The sequence below is a fragment of the Salvia miltiorrhiza genome, chromosome 2 (genome assembly GCF_028751815.1).
Source record: "Salvia miltiorrhiza cultivar Shanhuang (shh) chromosome 2, IMPLAD_Smil_shh, whole genome shotgun sequence".
Taxonomy (NCBI): Eukaryota; Viridiplantae; Streptophyta; class Magnoliopsida; order Lamiales; family Lamiaceae; genus Salvia; species Salvia miltiorrhiza.
Genome location: NC_080388.1, coordinates 5,283,938 through 5,304,005, shown reverse-complemented (window position 1 = coordinate 5,304,005; position 20,068 = coordinate 5,283,938). Strand labels below are relative to the sequence as shown.

At 38.1% G+C, this 20,068-nt stretch overlaps 1 protein-coding gene and 1 long non-coding RNA gene across 2 annotated transcripts; one reads left to right on the top strand and one right to left on the bottom strand.

Annotated features, from left to right (window-relative positions):
• Positions 1-485: 485 nt before the first annotated feature.
• Positions 486-2,279, bottom strand: LOC131012801 (uncharacterized). The gene is made up of 2 exons (XM_057940803.1): positions 1,064-2,279; positions 486-872 (listed from the first exon to the last, which is right to left on the bottom strand). Exons 1-2 carry the CDS (start codon positions 2,041-2,043, stop codon positions 668-670), a joined length of 1,185 nt encoding a protein of 394 aa, XP_057796786.1. The 5' UTR covers positions 2,044-2,279; the 3' UTR covers positions 486-667.
• A 6,000-nt stretch (positions 2,280-8,279) lies between these two features.
• LOC131012800 (uncharacterized) lies at positions 8,280-9,672 on the top strand. Its single transcript, XR_009097452.1, has 2 exons — positions 8,280-8,635; positions 8,996-9,672. It is a non-coding gene; the product is annotated as an uncharacterized LOC131012800 (long non-coding RNA).
• The last annotated feature ends 10,396 nt before the right edge of the window (positions 9,673-20,068 follow it).

The window sequence follows — 20,068 nt, the reverse complement described above, 5'->3', positions numbered from 1 at the left end:
AATCTCCATAATTTATAAATATATTACTCCCTCCGTCTACAAAAAATATGCCACAATTTCCTTTTTCGTCCGTCCACAAAAAATATGCCACTTCCATTTTTAGTAGTAGGGTCCACACAACTCCACTCACATTTAAAGTGGGACCCTTACTCCACTACCAACTTTACTCACATTTTCTTAAAACCCGTGCCGAAAGCAAAGTGACATGTTTTTCGTGGACGGAGGGAGTATGAAATAATTTCTTTCATTTTTCTATATAAATTATGAAATTCGATGGGTTACACACTAGTTAAATATTAAAGAATTTGAGTAGATGTAGGAACCCAAATTTTCGAAATTTTGGGATTAGTAATCATGTGTTTGTGTTGTATCCGATGAAGAGAAAAAGGACAATATCTAACCACTTCCACTGGGTGTCACATGACATCATTCGGAGAGCAACTCTGATCACTAATTGCAGATTCTGCGCCTCGAGGTCAACAAATATAGTCAATAATAGAAAAACTTTATTCCTTAAGACATACAGCAATAGCACAAGCTCAATTCTGCAATTATCACAAGCTCAATTCTAAAGGAAGTCGACAACACAAAATGGAAATAGAAGAAGAAAATGTCAAAAGGAGACTAAATTGACTGCTTAAATATAAACTATAAACTAGACAATGTTTCATCGATCGTCCTCCCTAATCTTTCTCTTTAGATAGTGGTTCAACATTATCCACCACTTGCACTTGGGACGAATCTTCATCATAGTCCTTGTCCTTCTCTTTATCTTCTTCATCCTCTTCTTCTTCAACCTCATCCACCTCTTCTTCTCCCACTCCCACAACTTGTCCCTGTTCTCCTCCTCCTCCTCATCCTTACTATAGGATCTGTAATGATAAATTTGACATAAGTGATCAAGACAAAGCTTTTGTTACCAAAGTCATTCAAGAAATTCAAACTATGATTAAGCACATATATTATTCAACAAATTTTACCATTCCACAGTAAACTCATTTCAACAGTTAACAATCGGAATTAATAATCATCAAGAGAAATAACCTAGAAAGGAGAATCATACCTATCCCCCATTGGTTTTGAATATCGCAGTAGAAATCTGTCTTCAACATATGGTATGATCGTCATCACTTCTCGATAATCATATATATCTAGCTCCTCTAACTTCTCTGCTTTCAAATCATAAACGACTAATTGACTGAGACGCTCACTTAGTTGTTTCTCAAGAAATAAAAATCGATCTTCATTTAATAGAAGCGGCCTCACAATATCACAAAGGTGAACATTGCACCAAGGAACCCATGAGCCTTCTTTTCTTACGAAAAGTTCAAAAGTGGTAGAAAATCCAAAACACCCGGGACCAAGTGGTGGAGGTTTTTGAGAGCGAAAAACACCCACCATATCATTAACTTTGATAAGATCATATCTAAACTTCACGTAATCGTAAAGATTCTTCATTGGTGAATTGAAAGAGGAGAACACTGGTAAATTGAAAAAGGAGAACCTTTCATCCGTAAAATCAAATGATACAACTTTCCATGAAGCTGCTAACCAATAACAAACTCCATTAATATAAATACCATCGGTGCATACCCTCGTATCAAGGATGGATCCATCAACATGACTATTAATCTCCTTCCATGAACCCCTTTTAAGTGAAAATACCTCAGCTTTATACACAGTATCAAGATATGTGCCGTAACTATGATAAAATCGTCTTACAACTTTATAGTCATCCGATATATGATCGTATCCCAATCCGCTACAACTGAACATTGTTATATTTGGAGGGTTTGGCATTTTGGGCGGATCAAGAGATTTGAAAGTTTTGGTGGTTGGATTGCAAATTATAATCCTACCTTTAAAATTGTCAAAATAAAATAATCCACCGCAACTACTACCATGGATACGAGATTTTTTAGAGAATGGAAGCACTATACTTTCATGATTTTCACACCTAGACCAATCTTGCCCAGAAAATAAAGATAAATAATTTTTATCGCCACCATCATCATACTTGCGTTTCAAAAAAAAACCATTCATTCTGCAAAAGGGGTTAATGATAACCTCTCGTCTCCGACGAACTATCTTTGGGTGGGGAAGCTTTGTCGATTTCTTAGCTTTGAGGAAAGAAGACGCGATAGGATTGGCTTTTGATTTGAATAGGCGTGCTGAAAATCAATTTGGGAAGAAGCTAGGGTTTTTATAAATCTGAACAAACTTTATACCGAAACCGACATGGAATGCGCTTTATTTTCGAAACCCACATGGAATTTATATTTTGCCTTCTTTTCAATCTATATATCTTTTCCTGTTAAAATTTGTCATTTGTGACTTGTGAGGTTTTCTTTAAAAAAATAAACAAATAATTGAAGCTCCTCCATCACTAATCGTGGGCCTACTTGTTTGGGCCTAACGTATTGTACTTCTTTATTGGGCCTAACGTAGACATGCACGTGGAGAAATAAATAGGATGTGTTTGCTTGGAATGATTCTATTCATAGCTCCTATTTTACTCTTCATAGCTTTATTATATTTAAAATAATAATTAAAAATTTATTATATTATCCTATATTTTAAAGTCCCAAATTAAATTAAATATGTAACATGAGCTCTCGATTTTTCTTTTCAAGTTTACAGTAGACTTCATTTCAGAAAACCAGAGAATTGCGTGTGAAAAATGAGAGAATTGTGTTTTAAGAAATCAATTTGAAGGGGTTCGACGGGCTTTGAATAAAGGCTTTGACAATTGAAAGCATCACATCTACCATTTTGTGAATCTAAAACAATGCCTTTGAATATTAGATCTCCGTAATTACAATGTTCGAAAGAATAAAAAGCACATTGAAAATTGAAAGAGCAAAAAAGTAACCGCTAATAATTCAGATCTTACCGACAGTAAGCGTGCGTGTGATGCGATAAATTCGGGGGAGAGAAATCTTTTGGAGTTGGGCGTCATTGCCTCTCTTTGCTGTGAGGAGTTGGTGCTTGCACCGAATATCACCATTAAGCATGTCCGACGGGAACAAAATGACATTGCTCATAGTTTAGCTAAGGCCGCGAAGGATATTTCTACACATCATGTTTGGAATGAGCCCCCTCCTTTTGTGGTGGGTCATCTCCATGTACCATGTTCTTGTGCTCAATAATATATCCTTCTCTTCTAAAAAAAAAATAATAATTCAGATCTTACCGGTTAACCGGAACCGGATAAGGCACAGTTTTCTAACCGGTTTATACTCCGGTTAACCGATTAATACATAATTTATGAATTAGAAGATCTATGAAACTTCCTGTGCATCTTTTGTTCTGATATAACATCTTAGCAAAACAATGAAACTTTGTATCTTACGTCAGTTTACTCGAATAATCCATGGGCTTCAATCAGCAAATCACAATAATCACAATCCTATATTTACTCGTAACTACTAACTACTAATGTGGTGGGATTTTTGAAATTTTAATATGATAAAATACAAATTAATTAATTTAATAAATTTAAATCGGTTAATCGGTTAACCGGTTGGTTAACCGATTTTCCAGTTTACTGAATATACACTAACCGATAATCGATAACCGAACCGAACTGGAAAAAACCAGTTATCGATTAACCGGTTTTTTCGGTTCGGTTACGATTTTAACTGGAAAACCGGCACCGATTTACCAACCCTACAGATCTATATGATCTCTTCCTGCCAATCTAAAAAATGAGCTCTCAATTTTTCTTTTCAATTTAACAACCACCTTTTTTGGGGAAAATTGGAGAGTTGTTTTTAGAGTAAATCAATTTGAAGGCTTCCAACAAGAGATCGTGTACATAACTCTGCCTTTTCACAGCAGCCAGCCAGCCACCAACCATTTTCCTCCAACAGAAAATCGCTATGGTAATCACTTTCTTTAGCTACGGAAAAAAAAGCTCAGCCGAGCCTGCCTAAGTATCGATCGGACCGGAAGCATGTGGCGGATGATGTCAAGGATTTTTTTTGAAAGTGGATTATTAGAATTTTGAGTTGGGGCTATATTATTTTTTGCAGAGGAGTTATACGTGTTTATTCTTTTAAAATTAATATAAATATAATGGTTAATTTATCATAAATTTAATTTAATTTGAAGACTATGTAGTATATGATCAAATAGTAAATTTCAAATTATTTTTAATTATTATTTTAAAATGAGGGCTATAAAGAGTAAAATGAGGACTATGAATAGAATCACCCGTTTGGTTTTTACCTGGAGGGATAATATAATGATGTACTATATGGAGGGATAATAATATAATGATGTATAAATTTATCATTTAAAATAGAGATCACATTTTTTATATTTTATAGGATAATATATTTATCCACTCATTATTAGTTGGTATATTGCCCTCTCGTAGGTATAAAATTATCCATTTCCCAAGAGATAAGGAGATGCCCAAAAAATTATACAATTTGCATGAACTTTTCAATACTTCAAAGCAAACGAGTATAAGATGGTAAATGTAATTTATTCCTTCATTATACCTCAAAGAAAACACACCCTACTTCTCTAGATATGAATAGGGGTATTCCTAAATATGTATACTTTCTCTTAATTCTGATTTTATATACTCCATCTGTCCCATAACAAGTGTCATAGTTTTCTTTTTGAGGTGTCCCGTAGCAAGTGTCATAATTCTAAAAAAAGTAAGTGGACTCCACCACCTTTTACCTTTTTACCTTTAATAATCTCCACTTTAATTTTATTCATAATAAAAGGATCGAGCTCCACCACTTTTTATTTTTCTTACTCTATAAATCGTATGCACCTACATTCTTGTGCCGAAATAAACTAGGACACTTTTTATGGGATGGAGGGAGTATAAATTAAAAAAAAAAATACACCTTCAAATACATTCGATTATTCTTTTAGTACATCAATCGTTTTAGCAATATTAACATTTTAAGCATCCACCTCAACTTTAATTTGAAAGTAATTGACAACCGTACGAAAGAAAATATATATTTAAAATAAAAATTTACTCATATATAGAATCAAAATTAAGTGAAAATTCGTTATCATCTCCACAAATTTAATATTGGGATAATAAATAGGGATTTTGGCAAATAAAATTACAAACTATTTCAAAATTATAATTTTTACTTGACTTTTGAAATGTGGCGAATTAAATCCACATTTCAATTCTTTCAGTTCAGTCCCCCTCCTTTTTTATTTTTATTTTTCTGATCATTGGAGCCTTATGTGGATTAGTGAAGACGATGGTGTCTGTGCGGGGCCTAAACAATATCTTTTTGTATAGTTTTAATTAGAAATTTCTCAAGCCTATAAAGGGACTGTATTTTATATTTGCATCATAATTTTCAATATTCAATAATTTTATTACTTACAAGTTCGTAACATAAGCAAACTAACTCTAACTACAATCTTGATTAGCTGAATCTGATCTTCAGATCTTGATGAACGGCTGAGATCTCTGTTTTTTACTCAAGCAACTAACCACTTTAACTAACTGATGAAGCTTCTTCACAGTAGGTCCTCAAAAGCTTATAGAATCTGATATTGAGTCCACAAGAATAAGCTAATTACACAAACACCCCAACAATCTCCACCTTGATTGTGTAATAAAGCGCATATAGCTTCCCTTCCAAATATGCCCCATTACAGGGCTGTTGGATTTGTATACTAAAAGCAATAACTTTTATGCTTATAAACAATAATTCGTGAGTTCACTATCTAATCTCCTATCTAAATTGTTCATAATCATATGTATGTCCAATTATCTCTATATTAGATTATATGGTGTGTTGTAGATCATAGAAGACTATATAATTGGAATCACCTTATGAGATATAAACTTGATCACAGCCGAGACGACTCTAGGACAAGTTGTTGGTATAGGCTGCAGTATAGATGGAAGTAGTTTGTCTTGGCTACTTGTCTATACTGGTGCGTGTAAACGTATTGATAGGCGCCGAAGCCCGTCGTAAGACTTCGGCCAAATGATATTTATATTTTTCTATGCCCTGCAATTAAAGTTAGTATTAATGGCAAGTAATAGGGATGAACCCACAGGGAATCGGTGTATCACAGTACTCGTGTCGCAAGCTTTATATTTGGTTGCCCGTCTTTGGGCAAAGCTGTCACTCGCCAATCTGTGGCCAAAACAGAATTGAAATCTATCTATGGGCAGAATGTAAAAGCTGAAAGATAAAACACAAGAGAAAGATCAGTAATAAAAAGGACCCGGTCTGGGCATAGTCTTGGTTTGATATGGGATAATCCTTTCGGTCATAGGTTCAAGAATTTTTATTGTGCGGTCACATCTTTGGTTATGGACAGTAGTCAATAGGCTGGGCCCCTTTTTTTACTCGTCACGTGCGCAGCCTACATCATCCTCATCCGCGCCCTTCATGTGGCTGACGGACCCAAATGACCCATAAGCATGTCCGAAGATATACGATCACCTTTCCCACAATTGCCGCACTATGTGGAACCAGATTTCTCCATTAATGGTTCCACTTGTTTCTTGTAACTTGGTTATGCCCAGAGCGTCACCGTCCGCTTGAAGCTCCAGGTTTGGCAAAGTTGTATTGGAATCAGGCCAAATGCTTCGGAAATGTGACTGCACAACTCCTGTGCCGGTTTTGACCTCACGAATTATAATTATCCCATATCAACCTCAACTAGCCCATACCGGGCAAAAGAACTTAGCTATCATAGACGTAAAAATAAAAGCAAAGTAAGTAAAGAAAAACATACTTGAATTGAAACTAGTCTAGGCGGAAATCAAACAAAGCACTTGCCGGCACCAACTCCGGGCATAGACAAACTAAACATAAAACAGAAAAGTAAAGTGGCCTGTGGTCGTGTATCTGCCTCACAGTCACTCAACACATGAACAAAGAACTAGGAAAGCTATTGAAGAAAAGTGGCCGCGTAGGGGGTCGGCCTGGAACAGTGCACCGCCGGAGCTCTCCAAGAAGCTTGATTGCCTAACTTCCGAACTCTTCCTCTAGGCAGGTGTATCCATATTTATAGAGAAGGCTTTGGGCTAGGGCTTGGCCCAGAACAGGCAGCGGCTGGGCTAGGGTTTGCATGGTTGGTTCTTTTCTTCCATGGTGTGCCCTAGGATCTGCAGAGCCTCCGGTATGGCAAGAATCTCAGCTGTGGAAGGTAAGTGGATTTCATTCATTTTTTGGACCCGAGGGGTAGATTCTCCCGCCTGTGCCTATTCATTCCAGCTGTGCCCATCTTTAACTTCTCTGTTGACCTTTTTTCCTTCGCCTTTTCCCTTGCTTCTGCTCATATGGCTTCTTCTGAGCCTCCTGCCCAAACACGACCCTATTCCGCGCGGTACTCGATGTGGGCACATAATGGTCTGTGTCCTTGCTTATAGTCGGGTACTTGCCTCTTTCACGGAATGGAGCCAATTTCCTCCTTATTCCTCATGCACACTTCCTGTGCCCAAAACTTGCCCTCCCAGGCACAAGCACACACAAAAACATGCAAAAAGACTCGATCTAACCCTAAAAATAGACACGAAAAGAGCACAAAAAACGGACTCGTCAATAGGATCACAGTGAGATGTATTCTTCTGTCTAACCTAAGTGAAGAATTAAGATCTCGGTGACTTAATTAGACCTAAATCCTAATAAGATTTCAGGTGTATATATAAATTTGTGTATCACTTTGACTTACTATGGGTGAGAGTTACATATTAACTTGAGTACTCTGTATCTTGGGTGATAGCAATTTATATATGACGTTTGGTAATCTGTATTAGGTGACCGTATCCGGTATAGGATGATAACATCCCCGTAAGGAGCTCAAAAGGTTTATTGCACTAAACCCTGCATGTTGATTAAGTTCAGGTGCAATAATAAAGTTGAGTGGTACTACTTAAGGATTAATAAGATATTAATTAATATAAGCTGTCAGAAGCTTTAATTACTTAATGGATGTTGGATATCTTAAATACGGGGGTTCGATAAGTCTAAATACAAGCCCCGACTCATCATCGGCAATAAAGAGGTAAGTCAATATTGATTTTCTAATGGAATGAATTAATATTTATGAATTAATTATGATTTGGGCTGATCATAAGAATTAATTCATTTGAGGCACATCTTTATTTCTTGTATTTGATCCCTGGGCTGGCCCAAAGACTCCTGAGCCCAGTAGGAGAAAAATAATCTAACTCATAAGTCTGGCCGATATCCTGTATTTATAATTATAAATATAGTTCAGCTCTCAGAGATAGACCATACGTAATATGTAATTTCAGATTACAAAATTAGGTTTTTTGTGATAGATGAGTGGCACGTGTTGAGTGGGTGTTTTCTCCAGGGAATCCTCAAAGATCGTCGTCCATCCGACGTCGGGGATTGAGCGGGACACAGTCAAGAAGATCAGAGCTGGAGCTAGATTTTCGCAGCAAATCAAGTTCTGGCAGTCTTCGAAGAACGACCATAAATTCCTCTACAGAAATCTGATTGAGGTGAAATAGGCGGCCACGGAAAGGTTTCTGAAGGACGAAGAAGTCGTATTTCTGGGAAAAATACGATTCGAGGACGTTTGAGGCTTCAAACGAAGGGTTGAAGTTTGACGACCTGTTCAGCGACGAATTGATGAATTCTTAAGAATTCTTCAGGTATTTTTGAACTCCTCGGTGCAGTATTTAAATTAATAGGAGCATGCTAGGTTTAATCGATGTATGCTGAATTAAGATAATCCAAGAAACGATCATCGAACAAATGGAGTATTAATTAAGTTTAATATTCCTACAATTGGTATCAGAGCTCGAATTTATTTTCTCGGCTCTGTCGGATAATTCGCACTCGATTAATATGTGCGTGTTTTAATTTATTTATCTGCTTTGTTCTTCTTGGCTTATTGATTCGTGGGATACGTTGTTTTGACGTTGTAATTGTTTTTCCACCACGATAAAATCCGTGGTTAGATTAAAATTTTGATTTCTGTTTTTGTTTTCGAATGTAATCTGTAATCGAAGAACGAAGCACAACGAAGAACATGAGGCCTGGACGAAGAACATGGGGAACTATGCGAGTTTAGCATGCAACGCCGCGCCTCCGGCAGGCGCCGGTGTACCTAGCGCACTCAAGATTCGTGGGATACAGCCGCCCGGCGCGAAGGTGCTTCTGGAAACCGTGGCAGCCCTCTGGCATTTCCTCGCGCTACCGCCGCAATGCTCCTCGTTGGCGTTGAGGGCTGAGGTTGCTCCGGCAACCTCTGCCTGCTCGACGGCTATGCAACGAATAGTTTTGGCAGAAGGGCGTCGCGGCTTCAGCAGTTTCGTGAGTTCACCACGATCGGCATCGGGCCTGCTTCAGGTTGGCGATGCTGAGGCTGGGCCGTGAGGGATGGCGGATGTGCGTCTGAGCAGGGGGGCCTGGGTGGACGTCGTGGCAGATCGACGGATGGCAGACGGCGGCGCCGCACTTGGCGGCGCGGATCCCTAGCTGCTAAAAGGAGGAAGACGCGGGTCAGAGTGGCTGGGTTCGCGGATCCTGGTGTCTGGATCCGGGTCTGGAAGGGTTTTGGGCTGCATTTCATGGGCCGTTTTGGATCTGGGCTTGCGGATTAGAAGAAGAAGGGTAATTTTAAACATAGCTCCCAATTTTCTCAATATAGCCACTTATTTTAAAAAATAATAAAAATAATTATGATTATACTATTTTATCCCTATAGCCCCCATTTAAAATTTGTAATAAATTATAAATTATAAAAATTAAGTTGAAAACATATTTACGTACAATTTTTTACAGATCAAATCATATAGCCCTCATCCTGATCTAATATTAAAAATACAGATAAATATCCCTAATAATTCCATTATTAATAACGTGAATTCACAGATAAATCATATAACTCCATACTGATCTAATGTTAAAATACTGATAAATAACCCTAATAATTTCATCAGTATAGCCCCCAACAAAACTTAAAGAACGCTAGACTCACTTTGCAGAAGACGCACGAAGAACAGGTATGAAGCAATATGCTTGTATGAAGCAAGTCACAAACCAAAGAACATGTATCAAAATCCCAAAACAATTATGGGTCAATAACAACTAAACAAGTAAACACACTAGAAGAAAATTTATCTGAGTGATATATAGCAATAAAATTTGAATAATGAGTTACCATGGCAATAGAGCTAAAATGGAGTCCAAGAACTTGTCAAGAGCTGTTACCAGTATTTGTACAGAAAATTAGTATATAACAAGCAGGTTGGCCATCAATGAGTAGTGCATATTAAATCAAGGACAACTAATCCAATAACTATTAGGTATCTCTTTGATAATCCGCTATCGATTCTACTTCAATACAAATTAATAGATCAAAACACTCAAAATATAATAAATTTAACTACCTCTAGCAACCTAAAAGATCCTACCCCGCGAACAATTTTTAGAACACAACACAAATTATGCGCCATTTTCCATTTCACGCCTCCACAGAGTCAAAATTTGAAAATGTCAAAGCAATCATCATCTAAATTGTATTTCCAGTCCAAATCAGATACTATTTTCTGTGCAATTCAAACTCCTTATCAACTACTCTAATGAGACCTAACTCCAGAACCCAAAATTGAACATCGACAACGCGCTTCCTGGTGTCACGCGCCATCCGATTGTAGTGATTGACGATTCTGAGCAGCACCAGCGAGTGCACCATTACCTGTAGCGGGAGAAAAAGTATGTATTCTTCTCAATTGTTCATGTTCTTAAATTTTTAGTCGAGGCTATAATAATAAGTTATTTAGAAATATATGAGTTGTGGTTATAAAAAGTTTGAGGTTGTACGCAGTGCTTTGAAAATGAATTTCAAAAACTTATTAATTTATTACTTATTATAAATTTTTAAATGGGCTACGAGGGTATATTAGTACAATCATAATTATTTTTATTATTTTATTAAACAAGAGGCTATAGTGAGAAAATTTGGGGCTATGTTTAAAATTACCCGAAGAAGAATCGGCTGGAGCAGTCCCTTTGCGGGCCTAGTCTTTTGGGTTCGAGTTGTGGGGTCTTTTTGGCCCAGTTTTTTATTGTTTGTTTTCCTTTCTTTTCTTTTTTAATTTTTTAATAGATTAGAAAGGAATTCCACGAATGGGCTGCGAAGATTTTTTTATCTTTGCATGTCGTGGATGTTTAATTATGCAAGAGCATGTAGTGTATGTCTTTGCGTTGGATATCGCAGTTATAGCATATCCAATTTGTTAATATTTCTTTATTAATTGCGCTTAGACGAGCATGATAAGTTTTATCGCATTTATTAAGCATGTTTTAGAATTTCTGCGAGCACGTTTTATATGTTGAGTTCTAGAAAAGCATGTTTAGGATTATGTGAGTTTCTCTTGCATGATCAATCCTTTTGAAAGAAAAAGATTAAGTAGTTTTATAATTTTATAGTTGATTAAAAATTATTTAGATTTTCACAAACGTTCTCAAGATAAAGTGTTTGACAATATGAGTAAACGTCCATCCTAACGTGGCTTACTTCACCTTTGTTTCTCACGAGTTTGTCAAGTTGAGACTTCTATATAAATATTTAATCTATTTAAGTAGTGGGAGTTATACGGTAAACGACCACCCTAACGTGGCTTACTCGTATAATTTTCCACAATTACTTTAGAAGATGGTATTAAACGAGATAACTAAGAAATTAAATTGAATGTGGCATGGTCCTAGTGAGTATGTCAATTTCGAGAATTTAATTTTTAAAGTTAGATTGTGGTCATTGCTTAGATATCATATTAAGTACAACTCCCCAACGGAGTCCCTTCTTAAATATGATATGGTTTAGTTAAAGTCCAACTATTAATTTCATTTGTCAAAAGATTAAGTTGACATGGATTGAAATTAAACGACTAGGTTGATAGTCTGATTGAGGGGTTCATGTATAAACGACCACCCTAACGTGGCTTACACATGAGATTCCTTGGGTAGTTGGAGGTTTCATCAATATTATTTTATCAAAAGGTTTCAATATTGTTGTTACGAATTATGTGCTTTTATGTTAATTTTTTCGTATATGTCTATGTCTCCTATTGTTTATTATTCTTGCACAAAGTCTTTAACCGGTCCATATATACATGAAAACGCAATTTGGAGTTTATCTTTATCACGAACAAGCATAAATTTTTCGTGCTTCTTACTACTCCACGTTCTATATGTCCGAACGATGAGTTAACTGATGGGAAAAAGGAATTGCATAAAAGGTGACATAAGACGAATAATGTGGTTATATACTATATTATGAGAATAATGTCACAAATCTTGCAGCTCTAACATCAGGGTATGGACGATGCTCTTAGCATCATGCTGAATCTCAAGAAAGTGTTCGGAGAGTCGGACCGAGCTGCTCGTTTAAATCTGATGAAAGTAATCTTATTATTTTTATGAGCGAGCATAGCTCAGTGCACGAGCATGTCATGCACTTGGCAAACTTGCTTGATGGACTTGACTTGCTTAGTGGGAGTATCGACGGTGAGGCAAAAGTCGATATTATCCTGAACTATCTTCCCGAGTCTTTTAATTAAGAACTTCCGCCTCAACGCTGTTATGAGCAAGAAAGATAATACTCTTTTCGAGTTGTTGAATGCTCTAGTTACGGCTAAGAAAGTTATGGGAAAGAGATGTGCAAGCATATGTTATTGCCAAAGGAGGGCCATCTTCTTCGTCGAAAGACGGGAAAAAGAAGGGTCCAAGGGGCAAGAAAGATAAGAAAAATAGTGGGAGTAATGGTGTGATAACATTGAGTATTCGAGAATTTTTCTTTCAATACTCAAGGCAAAGGGTTAAGGTACTTCACTTGCTGTAGTAACTGAGACATGTCAACTCGTTTTCTACTCAGTTGTGAGTAGTGGATAACGAGAGAAATCGATCATGATTATTGCACCTTGCATGGCTTTTTAAGTTGACAAGGAAGCTGAAAAGTGATGAGATGATTGTCTTCATAGGCAACGCGACAAGAGTCGCAGTTGTTGCAATTGGAGACTTATCTTTATGTTCTAAAGACATAGTTTAGTTTTTGAGAGTTCCTTATCACGTTCCAAAATTTTGAATAGATGGATATTATGTCATTTTTGATACTGGTGTCTCTATCATAGGAAATGACAAAGTTGTCTATTCTGATATTTTGAACATCTCTCTTTATACTATAACTTGTCTACATAATACCTTTATATTGTATGTACATCATCGAGCAAAAGAAAGAGAAAAGTTAAGGTTAATCTCTCATGGGGATCTTACACATATATTGGTACCCTAAATTAGGTCACATCTATCTTAACAGGATCCAAAGGCTCATGTCTAAATAGTACGTTGGATTCAATCCAGGTTGAACCATTTGGAACCTGCAAATCCTGTATAGAGGAAAAGATGAAGACCGGGCTATTCATGGCAAAGGGGATAAATGGCCAATAATATGTTAGGAATGATCTTTTCTGATTCGTTGTCAGTGTGTGGGATTCCAACCCAATTTACTACACCGTGTAATCCCTATATACGATGGTGTGGTGGAGAGAAGAAATAGGTCACTCTTTGAAAAATATGTTCGATGATGAGTTATGCATCTTTGCAATTAGTCCTAAAGAATCAGAAGGTGGTTATTAGCAATGACATACGATTCTTAGAAGTGGACTATGTGAATAATCATTCATCCAAGTCAGATATTGTGCTTCAAGAAATTGAAGACAATAGACAGACGATTCCATAACCCAAGCCAAGTGTGCAAGAGTTTGTACCATAAGATACTGCACAAACTGTTGACATATACGTGCCACCACAACTCCATTGTAGTGGGAGGGTTGTGAGACAACCCGATCGATTTATGTTCTCGGGAGAATCTTTAGATTCGGTCTCTGATAGTGAATATAAGAAAATCGACCCAGATATCTACTTGGAATTAGTGGGAGACGAGAAAGTAGATTCCTGGCACACCTCCATGGAGCAATCCATTAATACTATGGGTTGTATACTAGAAAAATCTTGCTACCAGAATGCTATAAAGCCATAGGTTTCAAGTGAGTATACAAGATAATGACAAGTTCGAATGAGAAAGGTCGTAGCATTTGAAGCTAGACTGGTGGCGAAAGGTTATATCCAGTATAAGGGTATATATTATGATGATGTTCTTTCGCCAGTTTGTATGCTCAGGAATTTAGACCATTTTACCCATAACAACTCACTTAAACCATCAAGGTCTGGCAAATGGATGTCAAAAATATTTTTCTAAAACCGTTACCTTGGAGAAGGTAGGGATATCTATGTGCGGCAGCCTTAAGGTTACGTGAGGGAGGAAGAGAAGCATCTTGTGTCATCGGTGATATGTTTTACCTTGCATTTTATATAGATAGTACCCTCATAATTGACGACAATATGGAGTTATCATCAGACATAAAGTAGTGGTTATCCGAACATTTTCAAATGAAAGACTAAGGAGGTATAGTATACATCTTTGTGATCAAGGTTATAAGGGATCACTAGAAAAAGATGTTGGGCTTATCTCGAGTGGCTTACATTGATACTGTGAATGCTCGTTTCAAGAAAGGATACAACCTTTGAGCTATGACATCTCTTTATCTAAAGACATATGTCTTAAGATGCCTATTGAGGTTGAGGAAATGAAGGTAGTATTCTACGTTTCCGCAATAGATAGCCTAATGTATGGATTGCTATGTACGAGATCTGATATTTGCTATGTAGTTAGCATGATTGTAAGATATCAGTATAGTCCTAGTTAAGGACATTGAACTGTGGTAAATTATTTTCTCAAGTCCATGACTAGAGAATAAGGATAGTTTACCAGTTAGACAGTTTAGTTCCTTTTGGAGTACGATTTTGAATTTCCAGGTTGACCGGAACAAAGAAAAATTACCTCGAGCTATGTGTTTTCTTTGGGAGGTAAAAATAATTTGGTTTGACCACTACCTCCAGGATCTAAGAGTGATTTCTAGTTTGTGTGAGAGCATCACCTTCGTGATAACTCAAGTGAAGTTGCAAACTCTAAGGAATCCATGAACCACAAGGGGTCAAACACATTGGGAGTAAGTTCCAAGTTATACGATTATTCGTAAATCAAGGTTATGTGCTCATAGAATGAAATAATGCACATTGGAGAAATTTACTAATCTTTTCACAAAAGGCTTATCGCAAATGGTCATTGAAATATGGGAAGGCGATTGATGTCACCTACTTAGGAAATTTTAAGTATAAGTGGGAGAAGAAAGTGTTAGGTGATTGGTAAATAGACACATTGTATACTAAAAGTTTACTTTAGTTTAAGTAGGAGATTGTTGGATTTGTATACTGAAAGCAAGAACTTTTATGCTTGTATAGATTCCTGAGTTCACTATCTAATCTCCTATCTAAATTGTTCATAATTGCATATGTATGTCCAATTATCTCTATATAAGTAGATTATATGGTGTGTTGCAGATCACATAAGACCATATTATTGGAATAACCTTATGAGATATAAAATTGATCACAACCGAGACGACTCTAGGACGAGTTGTTGGTTTAGGCTGCAGTATAGATGGAAGTAGTTTGTCTTGGCTACTTATCTATACTGGTGCGTGTAAACGTATTGATAGGATCACAATGAGATGTATTCTTCTATCTGACCTAAGTGAAGAATCAAGATCTCAGTGGCTTAATGAGACCTACATCCTAATAAGATTTCAGGTGTATATATAAATTTGTGTATCACTTTGACTTACTATGGATGAGAGTTATATATTAACTTGAGTACTCTGTATCTTGGATGATAGCAATTTATATATGACATTTGGTAATCTATATTAGGTGACCGTATCCGGTATAGGATGATAACATCCTCTTAAGGAGCTCAAAATGTTTATTGCACTAAACCCTGAAGTTCAGATGCAATAATAAAGTTGAGTGGTACTACTTAAGGATTAATAAGAAATTAATTAATATAAGTTGTCAGAAGTTTTAATTAATTAATGGATGTTGGATATCTTAAATATGGGGATTCGATAAGTCTAAATACAAGCCCCGACTCATCATCGGCAATAAAGAGGTAAGTCAATATTGATTCTCTAGTGAAATGAATTAATATTCATGAATTAATTATGATCTGGGCTGATCATAAGAATTAATTTATTTGAGGCCCATCTCTATTCCTTGTATTTGATCACTGGGCTGGCCCAAAGACTCCTGAGCCTATTAGGAGAAAAATAACCTAACTCATAATTCTGGCCCATATCCTGTATTTATAATTATAAATACAGTTCAGCTCTCAGAACAGAATAGATCAGACGTAATACGTAATTTCAGATTACAAAATTAGGTTTTCTGTGAGAGCTGAGCGGCGCCTGTTGAGTGGGTGTTTTCTCCGAGAAATACTCAAAGATCGTTGTCCATCCGATGTCGGGGATTGTGCGGGACACAGTCCAGAAGATCAAAGCTGGAGTCAGATTTTTGCAGCAAATCAAGTTCTGGCAGTCTCCGAAGAATGACCATAACACCTTCTACAGAACTCTGATTGAGATGAAATAGGCTTCCACGGAAAGCTTTCTTGAAGACGAAGAAGTCGTATTTCTGGGAAAAATACGATTGGAGGACGTTCGAGGCTTCAAACGAAGGGTTGAAGTTGGCTAACCTGTTCAGCGATGAATTGATGAATTCTTAGGAATTCTTCAGGTATTTCTAAACTCCTCGGTGCAGTATTTGAATTAATAGTAGCATGCTAGGTTTAATCGATGTATGGTGAATTAAGATAATTCAAGAAACGATCATCGGGCAAATCGAGTATTAATTAAGTTTAATATTCCTACAAGGGCTTACTCCAACAGTAAGGACTCAATGCTACTTTTGCAGCACTTTTACCATCTACAAGCAATGCTTGACTTACAAATATGCCCCACTACAGGGCTTACTCCAACAGTAAGAACTCAATGCTACTTTTGCAGCACATTCACCATCTTGAAGCAATGCTTGAATTTAGCCACAAGAAGGGGTAGGGATGGCAATGGATCCTGGACCCGGTCCAGATCCGTGGATCCAGATCCGTTTTTACGGATCTGGATCTCATATTTTTGGACCCGCGAATCTGGATTCGGATCTGGATCTCAATTTTAAAAACAGATCTGGATCTGGATCTTGAAATTTGAGATCCGGATCCAACCCAGATCCGACCCGTGGATCCGTTTTATTAAATATATATTAATTATTTTTTATATTTATTTTATTAATATTATTAAATATATTAAAAATTTACAATATTACACAAATTAAAATTAATTTACAAACCCTAGCTAAATTCTTTCTCCAACATATCTGACTTCCCTTCTCGTGTTCCTCACTCCCTCTCCAGTCTTGCCCGCCACCCACAGCCCATCCAGCCATCCTCCTCTCCAGTTCCCACCGCCGCCTCTTCTCCAGTTTTCGTCACCGCCTCTCCAGTCCGCCGCCGAATGGGAGGACAACATTTCGCCTTTCCAGTTCTCCTGCCCGCCGCCCTCAGCCCATTTCCCTCCCTCCAGTTGGCCGCCTGAAGGCCTGAACATTTCCAGCGTTCGCCGCCAGAGGATCGCCGCCATAACAGTTCAGCGGCACAGCTCGCCGAATCGCTGCTGACTCATCCTAAAACACCTAACGGATGGACTCGAATTTATACGAGGTCGTCCTAGGGTGGTAAGGTGACTCAAGTCGTCTCTCAAGGAAGGCTAAACAGGGCTTTGATCATGCTACGCACAGAAAACATGAAATAAACCTAAACACTCTAATCGGGTAATTGGGTCTGGCACTCTCTCCGATTAACTAGCGCGTAATTAAATAAGCTTGTAATTATCTAATGCAGAATCAACAGAAAGCATATAAATCTATCTAGGCGGAATGAGAAGGAAGCAGATTAAGAACGCAGGAAACTAAGAAACCTAGGGTTTTAACTAGCAATCTAGAAAGCATTAGATAAATCAATCAATCAAAAACAACGATTATCTAGGCGAGATTAAAGAACAACGATTCATCAATTGAACATGGAACAACGATTATCTAAGCAATGCAATAACGAGAAAGCTTGTAAAGATTAACTAATCAAAATGAAAAACTTACAATCGATCCAATGAAATCAACGATCTAGCGGAATCCACAAGTATCTAGAATGTTTCTATCTATCTAAACTATGGGAAAAAGCATAAAATCGCAGGTGGAGGCTGCTGGAGTCGGAAGTGTGAAATAAAACCCTCAAAATCGGATTTTATAGCAATTTCCGTAACTGCCAGATCTGCACAGGGGCGGCGGCCGCCGTGAGACGGCGGCGCCGTGGACGGCGGCCGCCGTGGGACGGCGCCGCCGTGATGCCCCTTCGCGGTTTCTTCCAAAAATTGTACGGCCCGCGCCGTGGGGCCGCGGCCGGCGTCTGGACGGCGGCCGCCGTGAGACGGCGGCGCCGTGGACGGCGTCCGCCGTGACACGGCGGCGCCGTGGTCCGTCTTCGCAGATTGCTCCCAAGGTTGCACGGCCTGCGCCATGGGGCCGCGGCCGCCGTCTCCACGGCGGCCGCCGCCTGGCGGCGGCGGCCGTGAGCCTGACTCCAAAACATGCTCGAAACAATACCAAAACGCTCGGCAATTCGCGAATCCTGCACGCGACAATAGTACATCCAAAAAGATCATCAAGCACGTGAAATATAGAGCAAAAAGGTACGAAACGAGCTCGAATGCACAGCAGGAAAACTCATAAAATCATCACGAAATAGGGCTAAACAACCCCCCCACACTTAAATCCTTGCTTGTCCTCAAGCAACAATCACAACATTGACAGAAAATCCACAAGCGATTCTCCTCACCAAGCAAACACAAACCAATCCAAGTCCTTCAAGAAATCAATGTCCCCAATCAGATGTTCAAAGTTAAGGTTTAAAAATGCAACAACAAGGTGATACAACTCAATCCGATCAGACCCAATTCTCCGCTAGGGGTGAATTTCCTAATGCAATTTCCTTTACAATCATAACTCATTCCTTTTTCACATTCGTTCATTTTTCACATTTCACATTTCACTTCTCTTTTTTTTTTTTTTTTTTTTTTGGGGTCAAGTTATTTTCGCTCTTAATAGATGGCCATAATTCACGAGATTGAACTTTTGGAGGTGATCCAAAATATTCTCGTGTGGTTTCCCATGCTCATAATGAAGCCATTAGAGGAGCAGAGACCCAGATCTATCAAAAACTCAACAACCAACCAAACAATAAAACACAGAGAATGATATTAGGAATTTGCACTGAAAACACTCCCCCTAGCTTCTACCGGACAAATCACGTCAAAAGTTGCTCATCAGGGTGTTGCACCAAAACCTTAAACTAATTACACCATGTTGGGAACAAATCAATCATGACAAACAAGGACAACAAACAACACAAACACAATCCAGAATCGCCCATGAATCACTATCAACATGCGATGCACTTAAAAACAAGCAAGAAGACAAGATAAGGGGACCATTCGCCCCAACACAAGAAAGCCCAGGAATACAACAAGGAAACACCCACAGGATTTACAAAAAAAACAACAAACACCCCCCCCCACTTAAAATCTGGCACTGTCCTCAGTGCAAACAAAAAGAGAGGTGAAAGAGGAAACTTCCCTAAATACCGATCCAGTAGTGAGTCTGTAGTGTCCCACGATGTCTGCCTCTCTCTTATCCAAAGAACAAGCAGTCTCCAACGCAACAACCTGCACCAAACAGCAGAAGCAACAAAACACAACACAAACAAAACGAAAGAAAAACGAAACAAGAAAAAGCAAGAAAACATGGGTTGCCTCCCATGCAGCGCTAGTTTTTAAGTCGCCAGCCCGACTAAGAGAACCCCTTAACCAAAATCCGATTGAAGATCCAGCTGCCTTAGCGCCCTTGTAAACACATCTTCTTGAATTGCAGCTGCGGGTCCTCCAAATGAGTCCTCCATGCTCGTATCCTGGGATGGCCCTCTATCCACACATCCCACGAGATTGAATGACCCAACCTCATCAAGCTTCTCTTCTAGGAGCAAGGCACACAGAAAACCTTGCTCAATATCACCTTCCTCG

Coding starts and splice junctions, on each gene's coding strand:
- LOC131012801 (XM_057940803.1), bottom strand. CDS start 2,043: ATGAATGGTTTTTTTTTGAAACGCAAGTATGATGATGGTGGCGATAAA. Junction 873..1,063: donor TCAAAACCAATGGGGGATAG/GTATGATTCTCC, acceptor TTATCATTACAG/ATCCTATAGTAAGGATGAGG.